Source organism: Osmerus eperlanus, chromosome 17, assembly GCF_963692335.1.
Source record: "Osmerus eperlanus chromosome 17, fOsmEpe2.1, whole genome shotgun sequence".
Taxonomy (NCBI): Eukaryota; Metazoa; Chordata; class Actinopteri; order Osmeriformes; family Osmeridae; genus Osmerus; species Osmerus eperlanus.
The window spans coordinates 13,964,965-13,982,339 of NC_085034.1; the positions used below are offsets into that span (position 1 = coordinate 13,964,965).

General features: G+C 43.4%; 1 protein-coding gene across 2 annotated transcripts in view; it reads right to left on the reverse strand.

Moving 5' to 3' along the window:
* Positions 1–1,411: 1,411 nt before the first annotated feature.
* mpped1 (metallophosphoesterase domain containing 1) overlaps positions 1,412–17,375 on the reverse strand; it is a 50,931-nt gene continuing 34,967 nt past the window's right edge. For both annotated transcript variants that reach the window (XM_062483394.1, XM_062483393.1), the window contains exons 5-7: positions 7,508–7,623; positions 5,868–5,981; positions 1,412–2,913 (exon numbers count right to left, since the gene is read on the reverse strand). In XM_062483394.1, coding sequence (XP_062339378.1) covers positions 2,795–2,913; positions 5,868–5,981; positions 7,508–7,623 — 349 coding nt within the window. In that variant the 3' untranslated portion in view covers positions 1,412–2,794. The remainder of the gene's footprint in view (positions 2,914–5,867; positions 5,982–7,507; positions 7,624–17,375) is intronic.

The following is a 17,375-nucleotide window of genomic DNA, read 5'->3' on the forward strand; positions in this document are numbered from 1 at the left end:
TATTTTTTTATATATAGCGCCAGATCACAAAAGAAGTCATTTAAGGTTACCTTTCCTATACAACAGGTCTATAGCTTGCTCTTTTATTAAACAAACTAGATGGCCTTATGCCATTTATCTTATTTACACGTGTGGTGGAAATTTACAATACAGTGTTTTAAGAGAAGTTTAAAGTTGGTTAAGAAGCTTGATACAATGAATGTTGAATCAACTCCATTTGGTAGAGATGCCATTTGCAGTTTATGACACCTGGGGAGGATGAATTGTATTGTTATTGTGATCTGAGGGAGCAGTTTAAGATAGATGAACTGATCAAGCTGCTCTGACCCTTCCTGTTGCATGGGTGGGGTTAATTAAATACTTGTTTGAAGATGTCCACACAAAGGACAGTTGACCATTTGACTGGTGAACTCCTGTGGCTTTACTATCTACTGGTTTGGGGAGAGATGCCACATCAAAGAACTGTGGGACACTTGGTATGGAGTCAAACTGTCACTGAGCAGTGCTGACCAATCACAGAGTTTGCTACATTGATGGATTGACCATCAGAAGAACCATTTGATCTAAAGTTTATATAAGGCAGGGTTTTAGGGTTGTTTTTCATCACTCTTGCGAACGATCTGTGGCTAGCACCTCCTTCGTTATGACTGATCACAAAGTACTTTGTTAATTCTTAATTTGTACAAGCTAAATACATTTATTGAAACCGCCATCTCTTGACTATTCAAATCTACACAGTGCCACTAGAATTTTTCCACTACACACGACGGCATGTCATTTCTGTCTCTACATGGTCACTGCCAACCGCCCACCGCCGCCGCCCCCGCCCCCCCCCCCCCCAAAGCTGTAAACCTAGGGGAAACACTGTAGAGAAACAGAAAGCATAGTAACATCACCTCCACATGCAGACATACAGTAAAGCAACACTGCGTATTAAGTTGTGATATGCAGAATAAGATGAGTGGTTCAGTCTATGCTTTCTACTGACAAAGATTTCCTGTGAGTCCTCTAATGATCAACAATACATGGGTGGGGGACTTCCTAGACTACCACAGTGAATACGATTGAGATGGGAGTCAACTGTAGCCGGTGGATGGGAGGTGGGTGTGTTACTGTAATCCATGACTACATAAATCAAAGAGGGATGTAGACTGGTGATGCTATGCTAACCCCTCTTTGAGTCAAACAGAGGTTTCAGGTCTCATGTTCAGAAGTGCTTGCAAAAGACACCAATTGAACTCAGATAACTATTTGAACCCACCAGGGTTCAAGTGTGTGTATAAGTGTTTTGTGGGGATGAACTGTGTCAGAGTGCAGGTAATATACACATTTACAGTACTGAGAAACACATCAAACCTAAAAATAACAACAAAAAATTTACACAGCCTTTTTTTTTGCAATGAACAATTTTTTTAAGCATGGCAACACTACATGTAAACTTTGAAATACATTTACCTTTTTTATTTACCATTGAAGATGAAGTATTGTTACCCCAGTACAGTCCATGACTTGGCCCACATCCCAAAGATTGGTGAAAGTTTCTTCTGATAATCCATCTTTTCTCAGGTAAAGTACCACAGGGCAGGAGTAAGAGAGTGGGAAGCAGCACTTTTGTGTATCTGATACGTTGGACCTAATTCTCGACTACTCATCCCAACATTCCCCCATGACCTTGAGATGATTTTGTCCAGAGTCAGAGGAAGGCTAAGCTGAATTATTTACAGTGCCGGATGGATGGAGGGGAAGAAAGTAAGCTGAAGGTGGAAACCAGAGGATACTTTGAGAGAGTAATAGAGCAGAGGGGAAGAAAAGAGGAGAGGAAAATTAGGTGAAGAGGGGAAGAGAGAGACTGTATTTCTCTCCTCCCCTGATTAAGAGGCTTACTGAGATTTGTAATGAGGCCCATGGGAGCAGTGTCAACACGTTTGACACTCACACACAGACCATGTTAGAGACCTCCTGCTGCCCTCACACAGATACTTTGATCTCACTTACACACAAATATGCATTCACAATTAAACACACACATACCGAACCTCAAGCCTCAGAATGACAGAAACAGAAAGTCAAAATTGTACAAGAGAGTTTTGTGGTATAAAGAGAGTAAAAGAGATTGAGATAGACATTTGTTAGTAATTCATCTTAGCGTTAGTTTACTTCCCTGTCATTGACTCGCTCTGGGGGTGGATGTAACCATTAAAACCTTTGGGCATCCGTTAACCCTTGATAGTCAGTGTGGAAAGTAGGAGTGAATGGTGAGAGGTTGGGTCATCCAAATACACCAAATACAATAAGATCTCCACTAGACATATGGTAAGACCAAACTCTACAGATCTACCAGCATTGCTCAGTAGGGGGGCCGCAACCACTTCTTACAGGGGGAGGAAGTGTTGCCCTGGCTGGCTGGCTGACTGGGTACCCAGTTCGATTGTCAGTGCAGTAGGAGAGCAGAGCGGGAGACAAGCTTACAGCTGAGGCCTCTTCAGAACTGTCTTTCTGTCTGTTTGTCTGTGGGTATGATTCATTGTGGGGAAAAAGATGTGAAAATGATAGCACATGGAAAATAAAAAAGGATAGATGCCAAAGAAGGATTGGCATTGGCCATGGCCATCCCTCAATACTGTACATGTGCCAGTGGTGCCACACACACACAAACAGACACGCACACACACATTGTGTGTACTTGGCCATTGTGAAATATATACAGTACTGAAATCCTGCCCGCTCCCCCTCATCTGTGTCCACCTGCTGTCTCCTGATTGGAAGTGTGGTTCTGGAGGCGGGCCTTCTCCAGTCATGTGGTCCTTGGGTTGGGCAGATCAAAGACGATGGGCGGGTTCATGGGCTGGAAGTTGACAGTGCAGGCTGAGGCATTGATATAGGTGGTGGTGCCGTCAGTCATCATGCCATAACCTGTAGAGAAATAGAAGGAATGATAAATGTTTTGCACACATTTTTATCTAATTGTATTGATCTACAATATGTACCGTATTTTTCGGACTATAAGTCGCTCCGGAGTATATGTCGCATCAGTCAAAAAATGCGTCATGAAGAGGAAAAAAACATGTATAAGTCGCACTGGACTATAAGTCACATTTATTTAGAAATGTATTTCACAAAATCCAAGACCAAGAACAGACATTTAATCTGGAAAGGCAAGTTATTCAACTACACAATAGCACACAGAACAACAGGCTGAATAGGTGTTCGGTACGTTAACTTAACACATTAACAGTTATTCAGCTACACAATAGCATAAAGAACATACCTGGGAGGCTGAATAGGCTAAATTAACATAACAAGCTAGCGAGTCCAATAAGCAAGTTACCGGTAAGCTAGTTCACCAAGCTCCCGATCTAATTCCACATCACTGAATCCGTTGAACTTGTTGGTTCAGGTCAGTCAGTATGAATTAACATTTAAATACATGTTAAATTATATATATTTTGATATATAAGTCGCACCTGAATATAAGTCGCAGGACCAGCCAAACTATGAAAAAAAGTGTGACTTATAGTCCGGAAAATAAGGTATGTTGTTTCATCTATCATACATCTTGTTAAATGTGCAATATCTTATTCTAAGATTCCTCACAAATTAGCTGCATCAAAATGATAGTTCATGCCATGAAGTCCTCCCAATGGTGGAATCAACTCCCTACCTCCATCAGAGACACTGACTGTCTCCCCACCTTCAAGAAAAGGCTCAAGACGCACTTGTTCCGGGAGTACAACGGTAATTGGGAATTATTTTCTGGACCTGATGTTAGTTTCCTCCAGGATCACAAATGACTGTTATTGAGAGACTTGTTGCTCTTGTTGGTTAGTTGTAACTGAATAAAAAATTATTGTACTTGCTGTGAAATATATTATTGTTGCTTGCTTTTTCTACAGGTACACTCTTGCACTTTTGAGGTTCATGTTGTTTAATTGTAACTTGCTTAACTACATGCTCTTGTGGTTATGGCCTTTGGCACCTAATTGGTTTTCCACAATGTGTGCTTCATGTTTTGGCTACCCGCAATGTTTGTGGCTATCTTGTTGTTATGATCAGTGACCTATGCACTTTTGTAAAGCTCTCTCTTGGAAGTCGCTTTGGTTAAAAGTGTCTGCTAAATGAATACATGTAAATGTAAGTCCAAGGAATTGTCTGTAGACCTCCAAGACAGGATTGTATCAAAGCACAAATCTGGGGAAGGATACCAAATTATTTGTGCAGCATTGAAGGTCCCAATGAACACAGTGGCCTCCATCATCCATAAATGGAAGGAGTTTGGAACCACCAGGACTTCCTAGAGTTGGCTGCCCGGCCAAACTGAGCGATCGGGATAGAAGGGCCTTATTCAGGGAGGTGACCAAGAACCTGATAGTCACTCTGACAGAGCTCCAGCGTTGCTCTGCGAACAGAGGAGAAACTTCCAGAAGGACAACCATCTCTGCAGCACTCCACCAATCAGGCCTGTATGGTAGAGTGGCCAGACGGAAGCCACTCCTCAGTAAAAGGCACATGACAGCCCGCCTGGAGTTTTCCAAAAGGCACCTGAAGTACTCTCAGACCATGAGAAACAAAATTCTTTGGTCTGATGAAACAAAGATTTAACTATTTGGCCTGAATGCCAAGCGTCATGTCTGGAGTAAAACGTGCACCGCTCATCACCTAGCCAATACCATCCCTACAGTAACAGAGAAGCATGGAGGTGGCAGCATCATGCTGTGTGGATGTTTTTTAGCGGCAGGAACTTGGAGACTAGTCAGGATCAAGGGAAAGATGAGTGCAGCAATGGACTCTTCCTCTGGATCTCAGACTGGGGCGAATGTTCATCTTCCAACAGGACAACAACACTAAGCACACACCCAAGATAAAAAAGGAGTGGCTTCCAGACAACTCCGAATGAATGTCCTTGAGTGGCCCAGCCAGAGCCCAGACTTTTGAACCCAATTGAACATCTCTGGAGAGATCTGAAAATGGCTGTTCACCGACACTCCCCATTCAACCTGATGGCGTTTGAGAGGTCCTGCAAAGAAGAAATGGGAGAAACTGCCCAAAACAAAAGGCTGTAACATAAAATGAGGAAAAAGGGAATCGCTGTGAATACTTTTCAGATGCACTAAATTTCCAATGAATAAAAATTCATTGCAAATCACATTCATAAGCAAGATTAAAGCAGGCTGGGTTTTCCTGAGTGAATATGATCTAGTTTCTAATCTGGTCCGCTCCTACAGGGTCCTGGTGCTCCAGGGAACCTGCCTGACCTGCTAACCCCACAAAAAGCCGCCCTTATCCCAAGTAGAGGGTCTGACAACTTAGCTCCCTTTCCCTCACTTGGATGAAATCACACAAATGATAGCGCATGTTCAGTCAGGCAAGACCGAACCCTGCACTCGGGCTCACACGATAATGCTTCATTATTCACTCCCTCCGCTATGAATGTTCTCTCCTTTCCCTCTTTCTCATGTCGGGCTGTCATCTGGGTTTTCGTAGGCAATCGATTAGCGGTGACAGAACTTTCCCCGCTTGCCAGCCTATCATAATGATGCCGTGCCTTCTAAATACGTGTTTCTCGCTGTTTAATTTGTCAATGCTACCAAAGTGCGCGACCCTCCACCTCCCGGTCGCCACCCGGTGACTTCGTTCCGGCTCCTCTGGCTGGGTCGTCGGCTGCCGCCACCACCACCAGTGTCTGGACTCCGTGGGGGATTCCTCTTCAGATACGGGGCAGACGCCCTTTGATCATTTAATTCTCCATGGGGTCTAAGCTCCAAACACTTGTAGTACATTTATTGTTCTATAAATAAACATCACTTTACTCATCCCAGGTCTCTCCTGATTGAACTACTATACAGGACAACTGTGTGAGTTTGATCTACCTTCATGAATGTGTCCAAACACGTGGAGCTTGGGCTGTACTCTTCTCTGGACAGTGTTGAGCAGCTCCATACAGCCCACACGCTGCATCTTCTTAGGAACCCAGTCTAGAAAGCCTACACACACACACACATACACCGATCAGACATTCAGCACCAAACCACACATGCTGCAAATTTACAGGTATATCGTAAAAACTGCTCTAAAGCTCTTCCATTTCCACTCCAGCAGTGAAGTGGAGAATAGAGATGAAGTACAAACGCACCCAACACACACACCCGACACACCACTCCAGTACAGTGTGTGTTGTGGATGAGAAAGAGGGAGAGTGATTTATTGGGAGGGATGTGAGTACTGAATCAATACAAGGGAGTCAGGTGGCTGACTTTGGGAGTCAGGTGGCTGAGCGGTTCGATTCCCGGCTGTGCCAAATGACGTTGTGTCCTTGGGCAAGGCACTTCACCCTACTTGCCTCGGGGGGAATGTCTCTGTACTTACTGTAAGTCGCTCTGGATAAGAGCATTTGCTAAATGACTAAATGTAAATGTACAACCCCCCCACATCACAGAAACAAGGACAGTGTGTTAATCTCTCCATCGTCAACAATGTGTCTGTTTCATAGGCATTAGTCTTACACTGTAGTGTTTTTAGGTGGAATACAAGTGCAAAGAGCCCCCTACATTTCTTGAAGATTTATAACATTTCTGTGACTATCAAATAACAACACAATTGTTTCAGCTATTCCTAGCTTTCCAATGCTTTTGTTTAGTTATGGGCGAGGTGGTATAATCTGCACCATGTTGATGCCAGTGGGTCTACTTCCTGTCCATGCCGTGTCACTTCGTGCCTTGAACTGTATGAAGGGGATATATTTATTCTGCTCTGCCTTAAATCCATCACTTCATTGCAGTCCATGAAGACACTGTGAGAAAGCTGTATCTCTATCCTTCACTCTTTCATGATTCTTTCCTCTCGTTCTCTTCTCTTTACTTTACTCTCTGCTTTCAGACTGCATTCCAGTCTTTCTCCTGGACTCTATCACATGTACTCCTTTCACTCCCAACTGTATATCACTCCCTTTGTCTCTTGTACTATCTCGCTTTCTTTCTCCATACTTCTCCTCCTCACCCCCCCCCCCCTCACCCCACCCACCCCCTTCTCTCTGCCTCTCTCATGCATGCATTAGTAGCCTGCTGTAGCCAGTCCATATGCTGGTGGCTTACGAAGAGATAGCTAGAGACACTTGGCTAAACTGAAGGGAAAATAGGTCTCTGTGTTTAGAGGCGAGACGCAGCCTCAGATCTTCAATCACACTCACTCGCCTGAGCATCCCAGCTGCAGCAGGAGATGAGGTGTGAAAGTGCGTGTGTGTCAGGGTGTGGTGTGTGTATATGCATTTGGTGTGTCTATGCATGTGTTCATGTTTATGATCTGGATGTGTATGTACAAGTAGAAATGTATTTATAACCTGCATGGCATTCACAATGCAACATTGTGAAGCAATGGTCTGATAAACTCATACATAAAATTTAAAAAAAATCTGTGTTTGTGTGTGCGAGAGAGACAGACAGAGAGAGAAAAGGAAAGAGCGAGACAGAGAGAGAGAGTGAGTGAACAGTGACGGCTGCAGTGAGTGACTCACCCAGTGGAGGGCAGTGTGTGACCAGGATGTCGGTGGAGTCAGGGATCTGGTTCCACTTGTCTAAAAGAGCCTGACCTCTGGGCAGGTTGAAGCCCCAGCCAAAGTACCACGGCTGCCTGCCTCAGAGAGAGAGAGAGAGAGAGAGAGAGAGAGAGAGAGAGAGAGAGAGAGAGAGAGAGAGAGAGAGACAGATAAAGATTGAGTGAGACAAAGAAATTGAGAAAAAGAGATACAGTGAGAGAAAGGGGTACAATAGGGATCGTAGAATGAATGATTGTGTCTAGCTTGACACTTGGCTCCTTATTTGAACCCACTGTACATTCAGAAGGTTTAGCATCTAACTATAGGCAGAGATAGACAAATTTTTCCTAAAATATCATTGCATTTGTTAACCCCCTTGTTCTGTAGCCCTGTGGAACCACAACCTTCATTACCTCCATAATTGTGTAATGTCACTAATTTGGTTAAACAATGATTGTATACACTGTGTAGCATAGCACATTTCCAGTCGTTGCATTGAAGAGGAGGAAGGATAGTACAAATCAAACCATAATTTCTTGCTTCTAAGGCTTTGAGCAATGTGGATTCGATGAGTTCTCCTCCCTCCAGCTTGTGCCAATTCTTTTGTCACCAAATCAATGATGTTCCTAGTAAAGGAGGATAGAAAGGTTGCGGTTCCACTTGGCCACAGGTGTTAAGGAAATAAGGTCTAGAGTCAATGGTATCTCACAACCCCTGACCCAACCTGTCATGTTCCCCAAACACAGACACAGCTCGGCCCCTTTCAAAGATAAACGCACACCTTTAAGGGCAAGAAGCTATGTTTTGAGGTTCCCAAACTGCAGTTGTTTAGCACAAGGTGGCAAGATGTAATCAAACAGAGCTTTAGAGACGCACAAGGAGGAGAGCTAAAGTAAAGAAGCGTTAAAAAGTGAACGTGGTCTTGATCATGCAGGCAGCTTCACAGTGCTATGAGGGGTGGGGGGGGGGGGGGGGGAGAAGAGATGAAGGAGAGAGGGACTTAACGGCTGGGGCCTGTGTTCCTTACTTCCCCTTGATGGCGATGCCTCTGGTCTGACTGACGGTGGAGAAATTAACATGTCACTAACAATCTGTACTGAGATCCATCTTCCCCTCCCGCTGCCACGAGCCTTGCCACACGCACCCGCAGAAGTCCACGAGCCGCCGGCTTTTTTTTATTTGCCGTGCGCAGTTGTTTGAAACGCCAACTTTATCGTCATTCCACACTTTAGAGCTCAGTGGAATGTCAGATGGAGGCTTTTTGAATAATTTCCTGTCTTTGTGTGTCTGTGTCTGAGAGAGAGAGAGAGAGAGAGAGAGAGAGAGAGAGAGAGAGAGAGAGAGAGAGAGAGAGAGAGAGAGAGAGAGAGAGAGAGAGAGGGAGAGAGAGAGAGGGAGAGGGGGTCTATGTTTCTGTTTGGGCTGTTATTGTCCAAGACTTAAGGGGCGATAGAAAGAAATACAGGGCATGACTCAAGAGATACAGGTGGTAAATCAAATGTACGCCAGCACCTACACACAGACATACACTTCATTTGGTTTACGTGTGTTGTTCTGTCATGCAGATAAAGGATACATCTACTGTTTTGGTCACCCCTTGTGTTTGCAGATTTAGCAAGTCAAGGAGAAAGGGTGATGGATTATGGGAAATGGCCATTTCAGCAGAATTCTATTTGATAAGAATTCCATCATGTCGGGACACGAGTCTAAAGAGTTGTTATGAAACGTCCAAAGTTTCCCATGAATGCGATATCAATCACTTACACTGTGAATTTTTAAATTAAAACTTAAATGGGCATAATCATATTAATAGGCCATCTGAAATATTCATGTCCACCTTAACATGGATCTCTCAATTAAAATGAGATGAACTGCAAATCTCCATTGATGCTTTCAATTCCCACCTAATATTTGAATCTCAATGAGATTAAAATATTATATATTATAATACACAAACATGTATTATAATACACAAAAATATATATTAGGTGTATATATGTGGCCCCCCAATGGTGGAATCACCTCCCCACCTCCATCAGAGACACTGACTGTCTCCCCACCTTCAAGAAAAGGCTTAAGACGCACTTGTTCCGGGAGTACAACGGTACTTAGGAATGATTTGCTGGACCTGATGTTAGCTTCCTCCAGGAACAAAATGACTCTTACTGAGGGACTTGTTGCTCTTGTTGGTTAGCTGTAACTGACTTAACCTCTTGTACTCGCTGTGAATTATATTATATTAGTGTTGCTTGCTTTTTCAACAGGTACACTCTTCCACTTTTGAGGTTCATGTTGTTTAATTTGTAACTTGTTTAACTACATGCTCTTATGGTTCTTCCCATTGGCACTTATTTGCTTTTCACAATGTATGCTTCATGTTTGGCTACTCGCAATGTTTTGGGGCTTGTTGTTATGATCAGTGACCTATGCACTTTTGTAAAGCTCTCTCTTGGAAGTCGCTTTGGATAAAAGCATCTGCTAAATGAATAAATGTAAATATATTTATATACCTATATATATATAAATATATACAAGTATATACCTATATAGAGTATACACGTCCTGTATATGGGTATAATAGTATACCCAATAGTATGCATGCATTTCTGCTTGCATCAGCTTTTGATTATCAGCATCAACATCTATATCGTGATTGGATAAAACCTTCCATGTCTGTATTTTTTATGTATTATTCTGATCACATACTAATTAAAACTAAAGATAATCTCTCAAAGTTGAATCACTGTAACTTCCAGGAATCCCATCTCCTGTTTGCTAGATAAACCCAAGACTAACTGAATGTAATACTGAGGATAATACAGTTAGGTCCATAAATAGTTGGACATTGACACAATTTTCATCATTTTGGCTCTGTATACCACCACAATGGATTTGAAATGAAACAATCAAGATGTGCTTTAAGTGCAGACTTTCAGCTTTAATTTCAGGGTATTTACATCCAAATCAGGTGAACGGTGTAGGAATGACAACACATTTTATATGTGGCCCCCCCCTTTTTAAGGGACCAAAAATAATTGGACAAACTAACATAATCATAAATCTAATTGTCACTTTTAATACTTGGTTGCAAATCCTTTGCAGTCAATGACAGCCTGAAGTCTGGAACCCATAGACATCACCAGACGCTGGGTTTCGTCCCTGGTGATGCTCTGCCAGGCCTCTACTGCAACTGTCTTCAGTTCCTGCTTGTTCTTGGGGAATTTTCCCTTCAGTTTTGTCTTTAGCAAGTGAAATGCATGCTCAATTGGATTTAGGTCAGGTGATTGACTTGGCCATTGCAGAACATTCCACTTCTTTGCCTTAAAAAACTCTTTGGTTGCTTTCGCAGTATGCTTCGGGTCATTGTCCATCTGCACTGTGAAGCGCCGTCCTATGAGTTCTGAAGCATTTGGCTGAATCTGAGCAGATAATATTGCCAGAAACACTTCAGAATTCATCCTACTGCTTTTGTCAGCAGTCACATCATCGATAAATACAAGGGAACCAGTTCCATTGGCAGCCATACATGCCCACGCCATAACACTACCTCCACCATGCTTCACTGATGAGGTGGTATGCTTTGGATCATGAGCAGTTCCTTCCCTTCTCCATACTCTTCTCTTCCCATCATTCAGGTACAAGTTGATCTTGGTCTCATCTGTCCATAGGATGTTGTTCCAGAACTGTACAGGCTCTTTTAGATGTTTTTTGGCAAACTCTAATCTGGTCTTCCTGTTTTTGAGACTCACCAATGGTTTACATCTTGTGGTGAACCCTCTGTATTTACTCTGGTGAAGTCTTCTCTTAATTGTTGACTTTGACACAGATACGCCTACCTCCTGGAGAGTGTTCTTGATCTGGCCAACTGTTGTGAAGGGGTTTTTCTTCACCAGGGAAAGAATTCTTCTGTCATCCACCACAGTTGTTTTCCGTGGTCTTCCGGGTCTTTTGGTGTTGCTGAGCTCACCAGTGCGTTCTTTCTTTTTAAGAATGTACCAAACAGTTGATTTGGCCACACCTAATGTTTTTGCTATCTCTCTGATAGGTTTGTTTTGATTTTTCAGCCTAACGATGGCTTGCTTCACTGATGGTGACAGCTCTTTGGACTTCATATTGAGAGTTGACAGCAACAGATTCCAAACACAAATACCATACTTGAAATGAACTCTAGACCTTTTATCTGCTCCTTGTCAATGAAATAACGAACTCCCATGAGGGAATAACATACACCTGGCCATGGAACAGCTGAGGAGCCAATTGTCCAATTACTTTTGGTCCCTTAAAAAGGGGGGGGCCACATATAAAATGTATTGTAATTCCTACACCGTTCACCTGATTTGGATGTAAATACCCTGAAATTAAAGCTGAAAGTCTGCACTTAAAGCACATCTTGATTGTTTCATTTCAAATCCATTGTGGTGGTATACAGAGCCAAAATGATGAAAATTGTGTGAATGTCCAAATATTTATGGACCTAACTGTATCTCCGCTCTCTAAATAAGACTTTTGTCAGTGAAGGGATTAGAATAATGCAAGTGATTTTCATTAAGGTAGGGAAGAGAACGTTCCATGCATATTAAAGATTTAGATAATGTCCAAGGCTTGATGTGTTGATTGTTGTGTTCTTTTCGAAAGCAGGAAACAGATGTTTGTATTACACCACTCAATCACTGGGCGGATCCACATGCATAGCAAAAGCATATGAAAAAAAATCCAAATATTTTTAGATTTTACATTAAGTTTGTATTAAATATGAAACGTAAATATACACGTAATATATAAAACGTATACATATAAAACTTACATTACATTTTAAGTTTATGTAAATTAAATATTTACAGTCGAGGACAAAAGTATTGGCAGTGACATACATTTTGTGTTCAGCAAAAGCTAAATTTGCTGATTCAGTGGTGTTGATTCACATTGTTACTCAATTATTGTGCAGAGTGTTCAGATGGAAAAATAAATTTCTCACAAAAACCCACATTTCACAGTTTTTGGGCCCTGGCATAAAATGACTGCTAACATAATTTCACTGTCATATCATCAGCACATGGGAAAGTGCGAACTAGTTCTAGTTAGGTGAAATCACTCTATCATTCTGATTGGATTTTAAGAGCAGATTGATTAATGTAAAATATTATTTGCATATATTTAATGTTTTTGACAATAAAAGCTTTTAAAAACTATGAAATGTGTGCTACTGTTTTGTTTTCAATATTAGTATTCCATAGAGAACACGTGAAAAATGTATCCACAAATACTGAACCATGAAACTTTGCAAAACACAAAATGTGTTACTGCCAATACTTTTAGCCACGACTGTACACACACAGTGATTTTGTGACACTAACTGGGTGAGAAAGTGTGTGTTTGAGTAAACTTGAAATAAAGAAAAGAGGAATTGGGATATGGAAAAGAGAAAGGGTGGACCCACAGTGTGGATAAAAAAGTGGTCTGCGAGTATTTCTAAATTAAGGCACTCTGATGTCTAGTTTAGTACTGAGAGAAACAGAGAGATAGAAAGTGTATGAATGTGTGTGAGCGTGTGGTCCATTGAAAGCTCATGCCAAAGTGAATGCTGCACAGACACGTTTCACTCGGACAGAGTTGATTAAAAACTACTGTTGTCTAACAACCTTAAGAAAAACATAGGTAAAGGAGCACCAATTAGTTCGTGCTCGGAATGGACCAGTGTGCATGTGCCCAGCTACTCCTCCTTCCCCCTCCCCATCACTACCTTTTGCCACTATAACCTTGTTAACAACTCAATTCAATTAAAAGGGGCGAGGGTGTCCTCAAGGAACTTCGCACTCCGTTCTCCATCATTGGCCCCCAAGGCCAGGTGAAACAGGTCAGCCCTGGGTAGTCTGTTTCTGGAATTTTGGAAGACAGTTTTCAAAGGAGTTGTGAGGTACGTGAACCACCCTACTGTATAGACTCTCTAGAATGCGTAATTCAGTTTCTACAGCCACACAATTGGATTATAATACGAAAATGTGACAGTTATATTATAACTTAATAGACACTGACATTTACGCACACGCACAGCCCACGGTGGTACAGAATGAGCATGTCAGAGATTAACTTGGTCCGCCCACTTAAAGTGGCGAGGCGCCAAGTGGGAAAAGAGTGCTGTGTTTTGTATGTTACAGAAAAATACGTTTCTCTCTGTCTTCAATTATTAATTCTGACTTCAAACTTTTCTCTGCACCCCGCCATTCTATTCTCCCTGCCGCACACAATGATCCATGTGTGGACTTTGATGTTTAATCACAGACTACCACACACACAAGCCAGTCAGCCCAGCAAGACTGATCCTCACAGCAGGACATCCGAGAGGGAAGGGGAGGCAAAGGGAAACAGAGAGATGAGGGACAGGGAAAAGAAAGAGAGGATAGAGAGAGATGAAGGTAAAGAAAACAAGACAGGGGACAGAGAGAGAGAGAGAGAGAGAGAGATTGTAAGGGAGGAAGGAGAGAGAGAGAAGTGAAGAGGGATGGGGGAGATAGCAGGGAGAGAGAAGCTGGAAGGCAGAGTATATCCAACTCAGAGGATTAGAGTTGTGACAGAGCCCAGCCTCAAGCAGCCCTCTCACTGTCAGCATGTGTGTGTTTATGTACATGTGTGTACACCACCTTCATCTGTCTTTCCTTTTGATTTCCTATAAATTCACATCTCTGTCACCCCCACCTCTCTGTATCTGTCACTGTCACCTACACCTCTCTTTGTTTATCTGTCACCCCCACCTCTTTGTGTCTCTCTGTCACCCCCACCTCTCTGTGTATCTCTGTCACCCCCACCTCTCTGTGTCTCTCTGTCACCCCAACTCTTTGTGTCTCTCTGTCACCCCCACCTTTCTGTATCTCTCTGTCACCTCCACATCTCTGTGTTTCTCTTTGTCTCTCTGTCACTCCCACCTCTCTGTCTTTCACTGTCACCCCCACCTCTCTGTGTCTTTCTGTCACCCCCACCTTTCTGTATCTCTCTGTCACCTCCACCTCTCTGTGTTTTTCTGTGTCTCTCTGTCACTCCCACCTCTCTGTCCTCACTGTCACCCCCACCTCTCTCTGTCTTTCACTGTCACGCCCACCTCTCTGTGTCTCTCTGTCACCCCCACCTTTCTGTATCTCTCTGTCACCTCCACCTCTCTGTGTTTCTCTGTCACCCCCACCTTTTTGTGTCTCTCTGTCACCCCCACCTCTCTGTGTCTCTCTGTCACCCCCACCTGTCTGTGTCTCCCTGTCACCCCACCTCTTTGTGTCTCCCTGTCACCCCCACCTCTCTGTGTATCTCTGTCACCCCCACCTCTCTGTGTCTCTCTGTCACCCCAACTCTTTGTGTCTCTCTGTCACCCCTACCTCTCTGTGTCTCCCTGTCACCCCCACCTTTCTATGCAGAGAGGCAGATTGAGACCATGTTGGCCCACAGCGTGACTTATGTAACACCCAGCAGGTGGAGAAGGGGATCGAGGAACATTGGCATACACACACACACGCACGCACGCACGCACACACACACAGACATTAACACAGACACATACATATACATACAGACACACAGGGAAGCAGACATACTCAGGCACATAAACCATGCACCATTGAACCCATTTGGGCAACACTTTGTTAACCTCTGGGAAATCAGGCAACATTGCCACTCTCCTCCCACCTCTTCTGCTGCCTTTGTGTGTGTGTGTGCGTGTGTGAGAGAGAGAGACAGAGTATGTGTGTGTGTGTTAGTATGGCTCTGTAATGGTTTAATTGCAGGCGAGTGGTGAGCACAGTGGGGGATCTTCAAAGCACTGGGTGGGTGTGGGATTAGGTGACTGACTAGCAGGGTGCTATGATCCACACAACACACTCACTGGGTGTACCAGCCAGAGCCTGCCCCAGGCTTATACACACAGGGCCTCATGTATGTACATTTGCAAACGTAGCGTTATTAGCGCCATGTCCAACCTGCAGATTGCGCACGCTGTAATACTTCAGTTTACGTTGTATTTACGAAACCTGCAGTCCATCGGGTAATCAGCGCCTTTCTCCGCCCACTATACTGTAAATTGCGAGCATTTAAACACGCAATTGAATGGGCCTCCTTCTCTCTTTCTATCATGGATCAGCCACCAAATTCAAAACCGCGAAAATCCCAGTAACTGTAATATTGCATCGCTGCTTAATCTGTAACACGTAATGATTTTGTGTTCACTCAACTGAAAAAGTCTGATCCATGTGGCAAAAATCCTTTCAGATCGTCTCCTTGGCCTATGTCTTCGTCTTGCTCGGATTACTGCTGTCATTTCACCAGGAGGCATAAGCGAGGGAACCCACCTGCATCCAGGTTTAAACCTGCTTTTAAGAGGCGCACTTTCACAGGCGTTTTTTGTACATACTGCGGAATACATAATTAGGCGCACTTTACTCATCCCCTCCCATCTCTTTATGGGAAACTCCCACTTTCCCCTTGACCCTCCTGTGAATGCATATGCATGACACGGAAAAGCGCAATTTACCATTTTCAGTTCCCGCGACAGGCAGTCTGCGCTTTTACCTCAGTGCGGCATGTTTGTACATACCTCGCCATGTTTTATCTTGCACACACACACACAAATATACACCAAACCTATACAGCAGTAGACTCAGTTGGGTGTGTCCATCCATCCTGCAAGCGCTGGACAAGGCAAGTGTGGCATCACAGAGCCCATCTGTGTGACAGAGTGCAAGGACATCTGCCCATCCGATACACACACACGCACAAACACACACAGCAAGACTCATCACTAAAACAGTGAGAGGAACCAGGACATTAACACACAGTGGGAGAGGGTACAGAGGGTGCTCCTTGTGTAGAGTCAAAAGAAACACGAGTTCCTCTTCTCAGTAGCAGACAGTCTCCCCACAGCTGTGCTCCTTTGGTATTCACAGAATCACACCCGACACGTAGTCATGTTGACTGAAACACGCACACATTCATAAACAACACTCAAATGTTGCATTTATTACCCTGCACATATTTTACAGCTGAATATATCTGAATGTAATCTGAAGTCTCTCATCAAACCGAGCTGGCACCTGCCCCTAAAATAAGTCAATGGACACAAACATGCACAAAGATCCACACTCATGCATGCACACACGCAACCACCTGTGTGTGTCATCCTTCTCACATTGATCCACCTGTCCGTCCCTCTCTCTCTCTACCTCCTCATCCCTCGCTCCTTCACACACATTCCCTTCCCAGGATACTTTGTTTTGCTTTACTGAAATACATCATGCCATACGCCCTGTGTTAATCACACACATACACACCTGGCCGGTCTCAGTGTCCCTGAAGTCTGTTGTTTTCTATCTTGAATAAAACACAAGCAGAGTTTTGTGCCTCGGAAAGGAGCGGGAAGAAAAGAAATGCAAAGACAAAGAATGAAATGTGAGAGACTAACATCAGAGACAGAAACAGAGAAGAGCAATAGCGGAATAAGATAAAGAATGAAAAGAGGGACTCTGGCATGGAAGGTTTGTGACAGACAAATAGACGAATGCCTCTTGTTCCACTCTCCTCCGTCACTCTCTTTTACTTTTTCTCTCTTTCTTGCCCAGAGATGATGCTCCGTAATCAAGTTTGGTGTCAGACAAGACAAACTCATCTCCACCCTTTTTTGCTTTTCCTCTCCAAGCCACATCTTTCCCCCCTTACTCTATTTTGATTGCTTTGAGGACAGTTGTAAACCACACAAAAGAACACAAAGACAGCCCAGACCTCTGGTAGCTGTGATGATATCCAATCTTTCTTTTAGGCCTACTGCATAATAGACACCTTATGCTTGATGTCATACATGAGTAATTTTTTGTGT